Source organism: Phaethon aethereus (genome assembly GCF_964289735.1).
Source record: "Phaethon aethereus genome assembly, chromosome: 6".
NCBI lineage: Eukaryota > Metazoa > Chordata > Aves > Phaethontiformes > Phaethontidae > Phaethon > Phaethon aethereus.
Genome location: NC_138580.1, coordinates 6160366 through 6177705, shown reverse-complemented (window position 1 = coordinate 6177705; position 17340 = coordinate 6160366). Strand labels below are relative to the sequence as shown.

Below are 17340 nucleotides of genomic sequence, written 5' to 3'. Positions count from 1 at the left end.
TTTAAACTCCCCTCCCCGCAGCCCAAACCCTAAACACAAATGAAATTCCCAAAATGTTTTTGAAGGACATATCTTCAAAGTCTAATCATTATTTCAGCATGAGCTTAACTCCGTATTTCAATCACAATTTTGAGCTTGATCAGAAAACTATTATTTAATTGGGGGGGAAAAAAAGTCATCCAAGTGTATGCTATACGTATACCTGATGAGGGACAAAGACACTCCTTTGCAGGACTACACATTCTTAACTTTTTCCTTAGTAAAAATAAATGTTACCAACTAGCTGAATGTTGTCTGCTTCATATCTTGGCATAACTGGCAGATTCAATGAGATCTAAATAACTGCTATTTTCCTCTCCATTCTTATAGATGTCAACACAAGCTTCAAAAGAAATGAAGAATGTGAAGTCAGGGCAAGGGGAAGGAAGAAAACCTTGGAAAGTTTTGCCTTGTAGAGAGATACGAGAATAATGCAGAAGTAAAAAGGCCTTAATTTTCCAACAGCAATGTATAACCTGTAATTCACTAGCAAAACATCGCTGTCCTTCTCCTGAAGAAACTTTCATTGGAGACATCTCAAGGTATCATTTCGTGGCACAGTCTTAGAAGAAGAGATGAAGATTACCTGCCTTCGCAGAAGATACAGTTCTACCAGACATGTAAAACAATTACTAATCTGTGGTCCTCTCATCCTCCTCTCATCCTATGTTTTGTTTTCCGGAGTATTCTAAATACATCCAAAAACCAACTATAAAACTCAACAAGATCAAAACATCTAAGGAATGTTTAACAACTGAATTAATTTCTACATCTAACATTTCTCTTTACTGTATTTTGTTTCAAGCACAATAATTTAAACTCCTCCAAATTACACTTTACCCACATTTTATTAATATCTGCTTTTCAGTGGCATTACACTATTCTAAGACCTACGAAGACGGTTCAGTGGCATGTCTAAACATCCATTAACTTAAAAGCTGGAACTGTTTCTTTCCAAAGAATCTTGTTAATATTATTGGCTATTATTTCATCTGCTTATGTGCACACTTATTTCGGTAAAATAAAACCATGAACTGTTGACTCAGAAAGCATCATATAAAAATATTGTCATTAAAATAAAAAAAAAATCCCCACTTCAGTAAAAAAGCCACTTTTCTATCAATAGCAGTATTAAATATTATTCTGTCAAGGGTTCTGAATTTACTCTTCCCTGTAGCAATTGTTAAATGTTGGATCTCGGCTACAATTCATCTCCAAATACTGCAGAAGAGTTGATTACACTTTTTATCATTTCTAGTTGAAAATAATGGTTTTTATTTAAATAAATTGTATTATTTTAGTATCTGAGTATTCTCCAGAGAAAGTGCATCCGCTGCACTTCATAGACTTCATGGGGCTTTTCCTTTCCTTTGATCTAAGTAAAGGGTGAAAACCTATCTGTATACATACAGCAAATACATTATATGCGCGTTGAGGAAAATTACACTGTAAATTAACTATTGCTTTGAAGAAGTTTGGTCTACCCTTATGGTCAGAAAAGTTTCATCAGGCTTCTGTGTACTTACCTTCAAAAGTTTTTTAGTTTATTTATTTTTTAGCAGAAGAGCGCAGCTATTCTGGTACATTAAAAACGTAAACATAATAATTAATTCAGCCAGATCTTGACTAGGATCTGGAGAAGATCTTACTGTGAAGAACAGCATTGATCCTAAACTGTTAGCAGATACTGCCAAGCAACCAGTGCTGCTATAGGAACACATAATTTGTGGTAAAAGCTCTTACATTATGCAGAAAATAAAACCAGTTATTTCTTTCACCTTCATTCTTAAATACATTAAATTGTAATGCTGTAGTCTGCAAAATACACAGATCACTAGGACTAAATTCTCATGGAAGAAATCACAGCAAAGATGCAAACAGCTTTTTGTATCACTGGTATCAATCTGGCCTCAGTGAGAAGTCAAAATTCTTCATTACTATGGCTGCAAACTCCTCGGAGTACAGATACTGCTTTCCTGAAAACAGTGAGATACTGATTGGATTGAATCTGGGGAAAATGAGGTACAATGTCATCTCTGTCTTTGAAGGCAGGTAGTTGCTCAAATACTTCTTTAAGATTTTGATAGACACCATTTAGCACTTCCATTTTAGCAAGATAAGTGTAGCAGTTAAGTCCACAGACTCTTGCTTTACATGACTTTTCCTCAGAAAGTATATTTCATATTCCCATGCAAAAAAGATGGGAATTCTTTGCAGAGTTTACTGCTTCTGTTTGAGCTGCAGCTCTGCTAAGAATAGTTTTGGAGCTGGAAGGGGACAGAATGTTTTCTATTTCTGTTAATGCTGCAGTATAGTCCCTCTTCTCAACAAACAACTGGATGAAAACAGATGTCATTTTTGACAACCTTTACTCCCTTCCCCACATGCTTCATCTCATTACTTTCAGAGACCCTGGGCAATCTCCTTGGCTGTTGCATTGGGATGTTACATGATACTAGAATTTATAACTACCAAGGATTACACTGTTCTACGACTTCATCATGACATCGAGGTCTTCATTAGCTAATGTGACTTCCTTGGATTTGCTGGAAACTTAAAAACAGGTTTAAGAATGCTTCCATGAAACATCTAAACTTCAGTTGAAATTATTGTCTTAGAAAATTAAAACTGTTTGGCAAAGAAAGCACAGTATGTCACGTATCAGAGACCAATGAAAAAATTCAGCATATGATAAGAGTAACAGTTCCTTCCACCTGTGTTTAGTTACAGTACAATAGTTTCCAATACAATCCTTTTGGGTTTTATTAAATGCTTATCTATTAGAACGAAGGCCTCAATTTACTCATCTAAGAGCTTCAGTGCTAGCATGCAAACTTTAAGAGAAATGCAAGTAGCCATGGTCATGTTACCCTTTTTCTGGGTGTACCGCAATAGATCTTGGCTGGTCCAAACCCTGGGATATAATTACATAACGGAATGAGCCGTTGAGCCTGGCAACTTCAATTAAGTTGAAGCCATGATCCGTCCAATATATGTTACCTAGAAAAAATACATTGAAATTACTGGAAAAAGAAAAGACTACTTGAAAAGGGTTTAAATCTTAAGTGCGTAAGTTAGGACCACAAACTGCTGTATTTTAACTTATATGTATCTTATATATGTAATTTCTAGTCCTATTCAGCCTTCTGTTTTACAGTATAAACTTATATTTGTGGTTGTCACCACTGAGACTGTCCATCTAAGAAACAGTGTCCAACATATTTAAATAATTTTTCTGTCTTTAGTAAAATTGCAAAAAACAGTGGTGGTATCTTCAAAGAAAAATATCTAGACATTTGGAATATTAGAAATTAGAGCTGAAAGCAAACCAAGTCATTTAGTCTTGAGCCGAAGAGCGTACTGTCAGAAATCATGAGAATTCCTGAAGCAGGTTAAGACCTACCTGCTATCCAGTCCACTGCAATGCCTTCAACTCTTCCCAAACCATTTGTAACAATGTCTTCTTTCCATGTTTGATCTCGTTTAGATCTGCTAATTTTGTTGAAACCCATGTCTGTCCAATAGATTGTATCATTTCCTATAAAATACATGGCAATGATTCTTAGATTAATTCTGTTACTTCAGTCTAAGTATTTACATCAGTAACTGTAAAAACTGCCAATTATAACTTTATTAATATGTCTCAGAATAAACAGAAGTATAAAAATTATCATGTTTCATTCCTCATTTTTTTTCTTTTCCTTTTTAAATCTTATTTAAAATAATTAAATCAGAATTCTACGTTTCCTACTGGTTGTTTAGTACTGCACATATAACACAATAGAGCCGTGACAACAGGCGGAAGCTATTAGCCCTGTTAAAAATCACAATGAACGTGCTGTCTTTTTTTTTTCCTAATGGGATAAATGTTTGAAAAGCATATTATTTTGTTTATTAATCACCATTCCAAAATATTTAGGAGTCTGAAGAAGTTCAGTGTGACACTGCCTATACAGTCTTCTCCTTCAGTAATTATACAGATTGAATTTTGGTATTATAAAAAAAAAAAAACAAACTAGAAAAAAAAAAGTGTGACATTTGAGAGCAATATACTGATAAAACAATAAAAAATTGACTCTATCCACAATTCATCCTTTATTTTAAATGTTCTGAGAAGCTTCCACTAACAGTCTTCTTTGGTGTTTTAAGGCATTTCAGCTGCCTTTGCTGCCGTTCTGCTGCAGTTGGGTGTCCATAAGGTAGAATATAAAATATGTATATATATCCACATATATATACACCCATATATACACAAACATATGTGTATAAACAAAACTTACACAGATAACAGTCAATTCCAAGACCAAACCAGTTTGGTATGCTCCAGAGTCCTAGCCACACCACCAACGAAACAAATGAGAAATTCTGACTTCAAGTATCCCAAACATACAGTTTGATTATCACATACGTGAGCCATGTATTACGCTACTTATTTCAAATGAGTACAAAAATTACACAGATCTTAATACTCGCTGCACATACATTCAACAATAAGATACTGATCGACAATTGTGTGCAAGTGTATGCCAAATACATTTCAGTGGAATATGAGGTATACGTAATTACTACAAAGTCTTATCTGAAAGTACATAGTTAATAAAAAAAAATATCTATTATGTTTACCAGCTGGATAAAGCGTTCTACAAATGAATTTTATGTATTTCACATTCCAGTCTAATTCATGTCTATAACAAGAAACCACTTTGTATTCATCCTATGACTATTTAAGTCAGCCACGTGAGCAAGAATCCTCATAACAGCTTAGAAACTGTTAGAAGTGGTTTCGCTTCCATGACTAAATCTTAATGTATATAGCACAACTGACTTTGTAGTGTTGCTTTCTTAAAATAGTGGTTTAGACACAGCTTGCTTTTGCTAATGATCAACATTTTTCCTTAAGAACCAATATACCTGACCTGAATATAAACAGGTAGAAAACAACTAATGGCTACATACATGTACAAAAAAATGACAGTGAAGACATACAAAACCATGGAGGTGTGTAGATATAACTTCAGAGATATAAAAATACTTCCCAATGATGAAGGAAAAGACATTTTCAAGATAGATATTATAGCGAATACTATTTTAACATCAGTCAACATGGATTTTTATTTAGTTGATAATGTTCCTGTGAAATGACCAGAATTTTTAAGCAGAATGTATCTGTTCTACAAACAAAAGTTAGGTAAGTAATTTTGTGACTGGAACTAATGAGCGAAACTCAAGTAATATTTGCTGTGTTGGAGGAAGTTCACAAAGCACATGCAGTTCAATGCTTCTAGAAAGTATCCTTGAAAGTGAATGCTAACTGCTTGAGTATGCAAAGATAGTAATTACCCAGCCATACACTGATAATAAACCGGAGCTATCACATAATTGCCTTAAAATTCTCATATTCTTTTACAGTCCTACATCTGACTTGCCTATGTTTTGTATCCTGAATTAAATCTTCATTAAGCATAGTTGTAAAATGCATTGACTATGACATTTTAATATAATTGTTCAAAGATGCTCCAAGGCAAAAAGAAAAAAAGAAACCCCACCTGTTTGTTTTTTTTTTTCTGAAGTACTGATAAAGGTTATTTATTTACAGCAATGCAAAACTTTTCAGTCACTATGTTCTATACAGTACATTGGACAATATTTTTTGATTTTTCAGGTACTTCATGACAGCTTAAGAAAAAACTATACTCTTTTGCTGTACAGTGTAAAAACATAAAAGGAATCAGCTGTCACTAAACTAACAAAGTTCCCTGTGGGTTTCAAATATAGATAATAGTACAGCATTTGCTGAGTTTCAGTTTGCACTTGGATACAGATGGTATGATCTGAAAGACAAAATCCCCTAATTTTATGGAGACCGCAATTTTTATGGGTTCCTTTCTGTTAATAATCAAAGTTCTCCGTATCTCAATAAAACATGGAGTAACATTCTCAGTAGGACTCAACCAGTGAAGACCCATGCCATGCAGAACAAGCTAATAGGAATCCAGATTAGGCCATTGGCCTTTATTTTGGTGTAGTCTGTTCACTTATAAAAATGGATGACGCTTTCACAGATCTGTGTGTCAGTGCCATCTCTGTCAGGTAGCACAATTAATATTATAATTGCACAAACCTGGTTTATTTTCTAACAGACATGGAGATAAAAACTCTCTTCAGCATCTGGTTTCTGAAGCCAATTCTGGCTTCAGACAGATTTGGAGCCTTCACTATCTTCTTATCTATCCTATTGCTGGAATCTGAAGAAAAGGGAATTCCTACCTGGAAATGAAGCCACCTCAAAATGGGAACCAACTGTCTGCAACTTACATGGCTTCTACAAGCATTTTGCTAAGTGGTGAGCATTGGTAACCATGGCCTCACATTGAATCCTACAGCCCACAGGCAGCTTATCAGGAAACACTGAAAATTAATTCCATTTAATGCAGTAGTATTTTGCCAATAAAATCCTGTAACTCAAAATTCAACATACAAAGTATTTGCTGAATTTTATCCCTTTTGTCAGGCCTTATCAGCTTAGTCTGTAAGTGTTCAAAATGCTTATTTCAACAAAGAGAGTAAAATCTATTCTCCTCCCACCTATACACACCTGTATGTACACCACAGATTATTTTGCTTGGAGGCATCATGATAGCGTGAATAAGAGGGGGGCAGAAAATGCAGACAAAAGTGTCACCATGTGACAGCAGACGTCTGGGTTCCCAGGTCCCACCAAGTTCAGCAAAACTCAGTGAGGGACTGGGAAGACTCTGCTTTCCACAAAGGCAAAATCTTGGAAATCTTAAGCTTTGTGAGACAAACTACTGCAGAACTGAAAGGGGCTCAGCAATGACACTGCATTATTTCAAAACTATCAACAACTTTAACTAGTACTACACCTTTATGGAGGCTTTTCAACATTTATGAAAAGATTCATATAACCACTCTGCATTGTCATACTTTAAAAAGACAGAAATACTACTATTCATTAAGTAGTTTGTGCCCTCTAAGTCAGTAGAAGTTAAGATAGAGTCCTCATGAACATGATGATTTTCTTGGAGACATTGTTCTACCCCTCAGTTTGAAGACCATCGTTCTGCAAATAAACATGATGCTCTAATTTTTTCAATTCTTAGAATGCCCTATATGTCTCAGATGCAGTGGTATTTCTCTGCCATGCAGATTCTCCTCAAACCACACCAAGCTTAAATACATTCCACCATGTAAAATAATGATTTCAACAATGCAAACCAGATACTAAGGTAAAAAAGTATGGTGACCTTCCAGGAATAATGTCGAGAGGAAAAATAACGGGCATTTGCCTGACATACTGTGAAGAAGTCTTCAGCTGCAGGGAAGAACCGATGCCATTATCTTTAACAATACAGAAATGAAAGGCTACAAGGATCACACTCAGTTTTATAAACCTATGTCTTAAATAACACTGTGTGGAGTAATCGCTGAGGGGTTCTTTGGAAATTTACCCTCTAAGAACAGCCTTGAAACCAGATGGAACATAGCACTCATGTACAACGGGTCTGTGCCATGGAGACTCCCTGAACGGCCTTGGATGTTGGCAACATCAGGGGCGCCTGGTGTGCTGACTCTGGGAGAGATTACATGGAGGGTGGAGCGGAGTGGAGACCTCGCGGCCACGCTCTGTGAACAGGGGAGTTTAGGGATGCACAGGATGTACATTGATAAGCTGCGCTTACAATGTCCTGGGCCAAGGACCTGTCAACTTTGATGAAGTGCTGTACTTAGAGTGAACTTTGCTAATTATAATATCATTATAATACTAAACCCACACCCCTCTCAAAAGTTACCACCCCCCCAAGGTGTGACCCCTCCTCAATGAGTGTGCGCACTGAATTTTTCCTAGTCTGTACCTTTAAACGTGAAGCGAGAGAATTCTGCCCCAATCCTGATAAAGGTATGTATGACTAGAGTCACTTAAGCTCCACCTGCAAAGTAAAACACTACAAAATAATGTTTTAAGAGCTGGATGTTAGGGAAGATACCATCGTCGTGTACTACTCTAACTTCTGGGATCAGTTGACGGGCTGAGCCTCTCCTCCCCCACATTGGGATGCCGTTGGGTAAGATTCGAACCCTTGGTCATACCAAGTGCCTCCCCGGGAAACTTAGAAATCTCTATATAGAGTCACTTTACATCTTTTCACGCGTTTATAGCCAAGTAGTGTCACTCATAGTTTTAGCATTTGCACGTGCTTTATAGGTAGTGAATTTATCACTGGCAATCCAAAGAACCTGTGTATCTGTTGCTTCAATAAATCACACTATTGATTGACTCAGCCGTGTGTGGTCCCTGAATGCGACCGTACCTCTGAGTGCGGCCGTGTTAGTTCAGGAGGTGTCCGGCTGAGCAGGTAGTGTGATGTTAGTAGTGCATCCGGACTCGTGATAGTCCAAAGGTGTTGGGCGCGACCGGACTACTAACGCTGACTTTTGGCATCACTCAGAATCTAAGCTCAGCCGCCCCCAGTCCCTCTGATATCTGAGGATCGACTGGAAAGCAAGGGGGTTTAGTTTCTGCCAAATTGCTCTGCCTCTTAACGCAACACACTGGCAACACCACTCCCCAACAACTTTTAAAAAAAGTAAACTACTCTTGTAGTTCTTTAATGAGAATTTAGAAGTATCAAGGCATAGGGAGAAAAAAAGATGCATTTATCTTGTGTAACTCTTTCATCTCTGCAAAAATATTGCCTTCTTTTAACTATAATACGCTATACTCCTAGCATACGTTAATGTATTTTAGCCACTTTGCATACCTAAACAATTAGTGAGAGTAGATCAGAATTTGGGAGTATTTCACCATTAAGAGTGAAATGCAAGCAATAGTCACTAAGTGGAAAAAAAAAAAACAAAACCCAAGATGAAATCTGAAAGTACCTCCACTTGCCTTCTGAATCATATTTGATGAACAAAGGTTTCAGGAATGCATTCAGAAAATTCAAGGTAAGGCATCAAAATGAGAAAAACAATTGCTTTTTAATCTAAAATGCAGTTGAAAGCTGTACGGTAACTTTTTATAAGACAATATGCCCTTGAGATTTCACTGCAACAGAAGATTTACATTCATGTTTAGCAATGCATTTGTCACTGTCAGTCGTATTCATGTTCCCTGTGCTGTAACTGTTCATCACAGAAGTTGGCGAACCTCAATTTCATCCTTCCTCAAATTTCAAAGCTAAAAACTAGTACATGCGTATTAGTCTTCCAAAACATTAATTTGATAATGACTAGTGAAGTCCAAACAAAGCTCTCTAAAGTAGGAGCTAGCATATCCTATAAGTAGACTATGCTAAAAAAAAAAATAATCCCCAAGCCAAAGAAAACACAAGATGCAAAATCCCCAATAAAATCCTAGTATCAGTATTTTAGAACAAGAAGGTCAAATTTCAAATTTCTGTAGTATACATCATAATTTTGTAAAGCTTGACAAGATGAAATAAAAAATGGTATTTTTTTAAGGTTAAGTATAGTATAATAACAAATATAATCCCTGGAAAACTCAATTGCATTGTGTTAGTACTGTCTGTCATGAACATGCCGACCTACCACTTCTCTGTCATCCTGCATCTCTCCAGGAATAGATAAAATCAGCTATATCACAGTCTTTCCCATCTAAGATATGTGTATAAAGGCATTGGCTTTTAAGTGATTTTTATGTCTCAGTAGACGGTGAATGAGCTATACCTATGATGTAACAAAAGCTCTGAACATTAGCTGTCACTGACCTGAAAGCAAAATATACACATGAGGGCATGTGTAAAATGCTGAGTGAACTTGGAATTTTACTAGGCAGTGTAGAGGTACAAGAGCATCAGTGAAGAAGGTAGGCCAAAAGGAGAGAAGACTTTAATGAGTTTCACTCCTAACCTGTTAACAAAATATTAGTGATGCTTCTGTGATGACGTAGCCAAACAAAACAAGCAGAAAAAGGTCTGGTTTTAGTATGAAGGTATATATTAACATATACTTAAGCAAAACCATAGGATCTCTCAATGCTGAATTCCCAGGCAGAACTTATTTTAAAATGGAAGACAATGGAGTATGACAAAATAATTGTACATTTCAGGAAGCCCATGTCCATATGTATATAACATAGGTAACTTAAAATTTTATTTCTAAACTGATAGTTTGTAAACTCAATGGGTAACAAAAACAGCTCATGAGAAAATGAATTTGTAAAGAAGGCTGGTCAAAGAGCTAATGGGTCAAAAATATGGAGATACAAGATGTTTTCAGGTCACTACTGGGTCACAGATTTCTTATTGTCTACAAACTAACCATGAATTCCTAAAGCCTTTGAAGACATTCAGACACCTTTCAGTACCAGTGGGAGATGTACTCAAGTACTTTTCAGGATCTAATCCTTAATTTCTTTCCACCTTCTTTCACATATTTTCAAAACAGAAACCTCCTAATTTCCTAGGAAATTTGTAAGGCTCTCAAAACTGAAAACTGTGTTTTATTTATACACTTCAGTGGTAAGGCGTGCAGTGTACTTAAGATAGAAATGCTTGTTCTGCAGGCTGTTAGAGCATCATCTTCTAAATGGAAGAAACAGATACGGTGTTGGCTTGTACACTGCAGTGAAGTGAACAAACTTTACTGGACAGAAAGAAAACTATCCCACCCAGCTGTCAAAACACAGCTGATTATTGTACCTGTATAAGTACAATACATAGGACTACAAAAATTCAGTGGGAAAAAAGTCATGACAGGAACAAGCTTTTTTTCTATGATAAAGGAACTAATGAAAACTGCTTTGCTACAGATTTATGACCACTTTCTGTAAAACCACCAGTTTCCCATTCAAGCTCTCAGTGACGTCTCCACTAAAAAATAGCAGCTAGCACTGTTAATGCAATCTACATATACATAATACATGTTTTCCTATTTACCGTAAATAATAAATAGCTACAGGTTAACACTGTAAGACACAATCAACTTCCAATTCCTTTAAATATAGTTGTTATTACTTAGAAGGTTTGAAAACTGGGGGGTTATTTCATTTATAACAATCGTATACAATATTTACCATACATACAATAAACTATACGTAATATTTACCTGCATGGAAGTCTATGCCCACAGCAAATGAAGTTCCAGATATAGGCATTAAAGCATCCATTTTATCATTTGGATCAAGTGGAATTCCTCTAATTCCTTCATGAACAGAATACATAAGAAATGATTCAATACCTATGGGAAAAATAAAATAGCCAATGAGACCAAAGTGGAGACTTTCCCAATTAACAAGACTTGAGGAATTAACAAGCACTAGACATAGTTTTCCAATAATGCTCCATAGTTTTCCAGAATGGTAACTCCATCTCTTTGAAAAAACATTCATGACTTATTATGGTGTATTTCTAGTTAAATAATATATGTAGTCTTATAAAGAGAAGGGAATCACTGTCCCTTTCAAGCATCACCTCATACTTAAGTAATTAGCAGTAACGAAAATGAAAACTTAAGAAGAAAATGTGTTTTAATCATGAGAAATTTAAGAATATTCTCACTGCGCATCTGCACTTTCTGTACATATTCAGCAAGAAACAATTTTAAAGAACATGTGGAAAGCAGGACTCAAGACTGTAAATTGTCTTTTGAGGCATGGGATTCATCTCACCTCATTTAGTTACGTACACTTCCTTTACAGACAACAGGGAGAAATACATAGTGTTAATGAACAGTGCAGTTGATGCATTTTATGTCTTCTTTCATGTTAGAATAGTCATACTCCAGATGCACCTATTTCTACCAAGTAGGAAGAAATTCTACTGTGTAGAGGTCCTATTACGCAGTCATTCCCAGTTGAGATGACTCACACCTAACTGTTGATAACCAACATTAGAACAAATACTTTGTTGCCCTAATCTGTTCACATATCAGAACAATTCTGAGTTTAAGGGCAGCTTAATTGTTACACAGCGTAACAATACATAACTCGTATTATTGAAGAACTTTAACTACGATACAGAAAAAGATTCCTTTTTCTTCACACCATTTTTTTGAAAATTTCTTTCTTTGTAAAGAGCTAGCTAGATTCAGGCAGGGAATTTAAAAAATTTTTCAAAGCAAGACAACATCTAGCTAGCAAATGAAAAGAGCAATGCTAAATAAGTATATATGTACAGAATAGTACTTCTCAGTTTTTCTCCATGAATTTTCAAGTCAGAATAAAAATGTTTTTGACTCATGATCTCTTTTTAATTGAAGGAAAATTTACTCATAAAAAGCTGTTATGGTCTAGAAAGCAGTATATATAGACATGAAGGAGGAATACCTTTCAAGCACACAGCATCCACCAGTTTTATTTACAGATATTTATAGCTTACAGTTGTAGGTTAAGGTAATTGTAAAAGTGAAAAAGACTACTTTAAAAAATGTTAAGAACATGTTATTGTCACATATGAAAAACACTGAAGAAGCAGAAAAGCCATTTCTGTTGCTTAATTCTGCTTCCATGTTTACGCTATTAACTAGATGAGGTAGCAATGCCTCATACAAATACATATATAAATAATACTAACTTTATACAACTATGAGGCACCTTGACGACAAGGATGTTTTGTATTATTCAGGCAAAAGTAAGACTTTTGGATGTAAGCTGAGTTTGTTTTTTTTCCTGCTCAAATAGACAAAAGATTTATTTTTTTTTTTAAATAAAAATCAGGCCTTACTTTTATTAAGGGCAGCATAATAGACTGAGACACCCAACTTTTCAGATACTGTAGGATATATTTAAAGATAAGGCATATGGCCTTGAACAAATATGTACTACTATTAATGATGGCTCAAGATGGTCTGCTTTTCTGCCTACATCACAAAAAGAAGAAAAAAATATTCCTCAGAATTTCCACAAAAATCTATGCAGAACTAACTAAAGAAATTAAAAGCGAAATTAAAATTCTGCCCTAACCACAATAGACATTTCTGTATTGCTGCTTTAATCAAGCATATTAAGTATAGTTATTTAACTTAAAATTAATAAAGTTTATTTACTCATTACAGCGTTCCCATAAAACTGAAGTTAGTTAAAACAAATACTAAATCTTGACAGCCATTTTACCTTTGCATGCCATACGGTTTTTTTGAAGATTGTAGCCTACTGTACACACACAAGTCCTGGTGGTTTCTGAAGTTGGTAAGCAAAGCTGGGAGCATCCACCATTGTTTAACTGACAGGAATTGCTACCTATAACATGACGGGAGAGGAGACAAGAAGAAACAAAATTTGAACAATGCAATCCCGACTAAAAATGAGTGTTGGCATCAATTTATTGATAATGCCAAAACCAAACTTTGTTCAGCTAGCTTCTTTGAAAAATTGAGACGTGCATAAAATATTTCAAGCTATACTACTTTTCATATACTATTTCATGCTTCACTCTTATGGTATTTTATCTGAACACTTAGAATAGTGGGTTTTTTCCTCACAATATTTTTTTTTTTAAATAGCTCAGTTTTCTGCAGAAGAATTTGCCTATTTTAAAGTAAAAGCATATGATGAAACTGAAAATACCACGTTTAGTTTGGAGTAGCAATGATGGAATCTCACTGACATTAGTCTGGAAGGTTTATCTTATTCTAGACCATGACCAAATCATTGATCATATGGTAGTCATTCATCAAATGTTATATTAACCTCATCATCTTAATGAACCAGCATTCGTTTAGCATATTGAAGATGCACTCCAATGTGATCTCACAGATCCAGGCTCCTACTTCTTAATTAGAACAATATTTACTTTTAAGTAATAGATGAACACTTTTTAATAAGATTTGTAATAAACATTACATGCAGTAGAATAAACACATCTCAGAAATTTGAAACTTCACGAAGAAACATTTAAGTCTACTAAGACATTCAAGGAATTAGTTGATTACAAGTTAACAATCCCATATGAATCAGAGCGCTACTTGTCACATTTATTTTTGCATTCCTAATTTTGAAGTAAAAAGCATTTCTTCATCTAAAATCATAGACGTTTTCTAACAATCCAACCATAAAAACGGAAAAGACAGGTGAGGTTTCAAAGTCTCAGGTATCCTCAAAGAGACAAATTGTACAGTAAAGAAGAAAATCTAGGATGTCAGATTTGTATACAGAGAAATCTGTATGGGCCCTCACAGCACATTCGCTCTCATGTCACTTTGATTTAATGAAATGCAAGACACATACGAAATATTCAACGACTCTCAAAAAACAAAAGTGTAAGTGTAAAGTTGAATCCCATCTACAGTGTTTGATTGTTATATGCAAAACTCTGACTTTGCTCTCTCAAAATATAGATCAGCAAGGTGACATTCCACTACACAAATTAAGGGCTCTCATTACAGTTAAAGTTCAGTAGTACAAAAAGACAGAACTGTTCTTTTTCTTTTGTACAGTGGAAGATGCATATTAATGCCACAGACACCTGATATCGCTAACATTTAAAACCAAAAAAGGCTGGTGAAGCACCTTTTTGGCGCTTCCTAGATTAGGTGAAATGGCAAGTGTTCCCAGAAGTGCTGAATATGGAACTGAATTCATGTACTCTGTACATAGACTACTTATTGTAGTAAACTATGCTGCGTTCCTATGGAAGCTTCTCCACAAAACAAAATAATTCGTTTCATGTAGATCCCATCCTTGTCACTTCCAGTAGCTGGAATCAGAAATACTCTTTCTAGAGAATCCCCCAAATGTTTTCATCTCTGATCTCCAAATTCACACAACTGTGGGTATGACCCCGAATTACAGTTTTAGTATTACCTTAGCTCTTACTTTGCCAACTAAGTTTTGGCATATCAGCAATACTCCCTCATTTTTCTGCTGTCTCACTTTTGATTTATACTGCTGTAATTTCTGACAATTTAGATGAATTAAACTGCTTTAAAACAAATAGATAATGAAGAATATTAATTAATTCTCTCACAATACTGCACATAAAATTTCAGTAATTTGAGATTAAGTTCACACTGTTTTTTTTTTTACTAAAAATTTTAAATTTAGATTGTCTAAAAGAACTTTGAACTTTATTATAGTGTAAACTTCAGAAAACATCTGATAAATTAAAATGTATCAGGCAGATATGATAAATCAATTATCCTATTGTATTCAAAAATGTATTCAATAATAAAATATCTTACAGTATTTTATCACTGAATTACAATGAAATACATATTATTTTGTTATAGCCACATTTGGAGAATAACATGGGAAAAGATACGATGCAGTTCAAAAATTGCTTAAACATGCTTAAAATTTAACATACCTTGCTGTGCTGCTTTATCATATACTTTCATGTGTACAACACCTGAAGTTTTGTTTCGCAGGACAGTTGGGTTTCTTCCATCTTTTTTGTTACAGGTACCAATCTGAGCTAAGTTCTGGTCTGCCCACCAAAGCTTTTTATCTGTAAAATTTTCAAGTTTTAAAAATTAAGATGATCACAATCAATTATATATATTCAAAACCTAAGGTGGGAAAAAGCTTTTGAGGTTAATTCTCAGGAAAATTACTCGAAGAATACAGAAAGTCTTTTTTTAAATTTTAAAAACAGAAATATGGCATTTATAAATTTACTTTTTTCCCTCTTCAGGTGATAGGTTTTCACACATTTTTAAGTGGAAAAAACTGAATTATGCCTAATTTATAACTGAAAGTTATGAAACCTTATTCACAGATCACGTACTACTACCACACAGGGTTTGTTCTCAAACTTTGCTATATCCATTCATTATGTATGTAGAGATGACAGGAACTATGGTGCTAGGTTTTCATTACTTGACTTGAGCGTCCAAATTCAGAAGTATGACAGTTACCATAAAAATCATTAAGAATGCTGTTACTGTCTTAATGAAATTATTGACATTACCAACTTACATTAATAGTAACTTTTTCATCATAATTTACACAAGATTGTAAAATAACACAAAAAATGGGACATGCTATGCACATACTAGCATAAAACTTCAAACCATCCCTGTCAATCCACACATGCAGAATACTTGAATCATAGTATGAAAGACTTGTCAAAAATTTATGACAGCGAATTCTCACTTGATGCGCAATTGCAGTACATGCAACATATTTTTCAAGGGTTGGATTTCAGGTGACATTAGTCATAAAGATTTCAATTAAATTCAGACAGGATTCTAAGTGACACAAGGATAGAAACACTAGGTTTGATCGTATTGCTGTCACCATCTTGGTTACTGTGGAATGGAAATGTCATTAAAAAAGAAATTAAGATACAAATGTCAGTATTAATGTAAAGATAATCTTCATAATAATTTACACAACAGTGTATGAAGACAAGCAATTTAAAAGAAATTTCAAGAAACTGAAAAGTATACGTGAGATGTATATTCTGTACTTCATTTCACATACATCACTTCAGGAAAATGTTATTTTTGAAGCCCCATTAACATAATTTAAATATCAACATTAGGGATTGTTTTGGTTTTGTTCAGAAATATACAACACTGATAAGCGTTATCAGTTTGTCATTTTGAGATTTTGACTCATTACCTTCTGGAACTAATGAAAGAGCCTCTTCAGTTAAAGAGCTCGTTAGTCTTGTATTCATCTAACAAAAGCTAGTAACATGTCCCAATGTTGATGGGTTATAATTTTTTTAAGGTCATAATCTTTACTGCTTTTCCTCAAACCAGCATTGTGGTGCTATTCCTACCAAGTTTTGAATATTTCAAGTCTCACTTGATATTGTAAAATGGGTTATAAAGTAAGTCACAACAACCACAAAGCAAAAAGAAAAGCAAAGGCAACCAATCAGGAAACACAGCAAGAAGAAATAATGCAAACAGAAAAGAAGAATATTAAATATACACTTTTGAAAACCTTCACAGTAGCTCTCATAGAAAATTTGTATTCCCTATTGCTAAGGTTTGGAAGACAGAACAGAACATTTTAAAACGAGGGGAAATCAGAAGAACGCTAGAAATGCCTTTCACTCTCTTGGTGTTTCTTTATACTCCTATGCATATAAAAGGCCACATTTATTAGCTTTACTGTAGCTCTGAAGGATGACATCAAGATAATAGAACTGCTTTCTACAACAGCTATGTCACATCAGTGTTTCAACGAAGGTGCTGGGATGACTATGGAAAAACTCTGTAGTATGGCACCGCTACTCATAATGGCCATACTGTCAGGGACTATAGTCAAGTGTCATAAATCAGAGGTGCTCAAGGACTTCTCACCCTTATATCACATCTGAGACTATCAGAACTTGAGAAACCGGGAACTCAAATCAGCCATGACATGCT

At 34.9% G+C, this 17340-nt stretch overlaps 1 protein-coding gene across 1 annotated transcript in view; it reads right to left on the bottom strand.

Annotated features, from left to right (window-relative positions):
- Window positions 1-17340, bottom strand: part of LRP1B (LDL receptor related protein 1B) — a gene marked incomplete at its 3' end in the record, with an annotated part of 741532 nt that overhangs the window by 188404 nt on the left and 535788 nt on the right. The window contains exons 33-37 of the mRNA XM_082001234.1: window positions 15324-15464; window positions 13133-13258; window positions 11128-11259; window positions 3443-3577; window positions 2910-3039 (exon numbers count right to left, since the gene is read on the bottom strand). Of these exons, the coding sequence (XP_081857360.1) occupies window positions 2910-3039; window positions 3443-3577; window positions 11128-11259; window positions 13133-13258; window positions 15324-15464 (664 nt within the window). The remainder of the gene's footprint in view (window positions 1-2909; window positions 3040-3442; window positions 3578-11127; window positions 11260-13132; window positions 13259-15323; window positions 15465-17340) is intronic.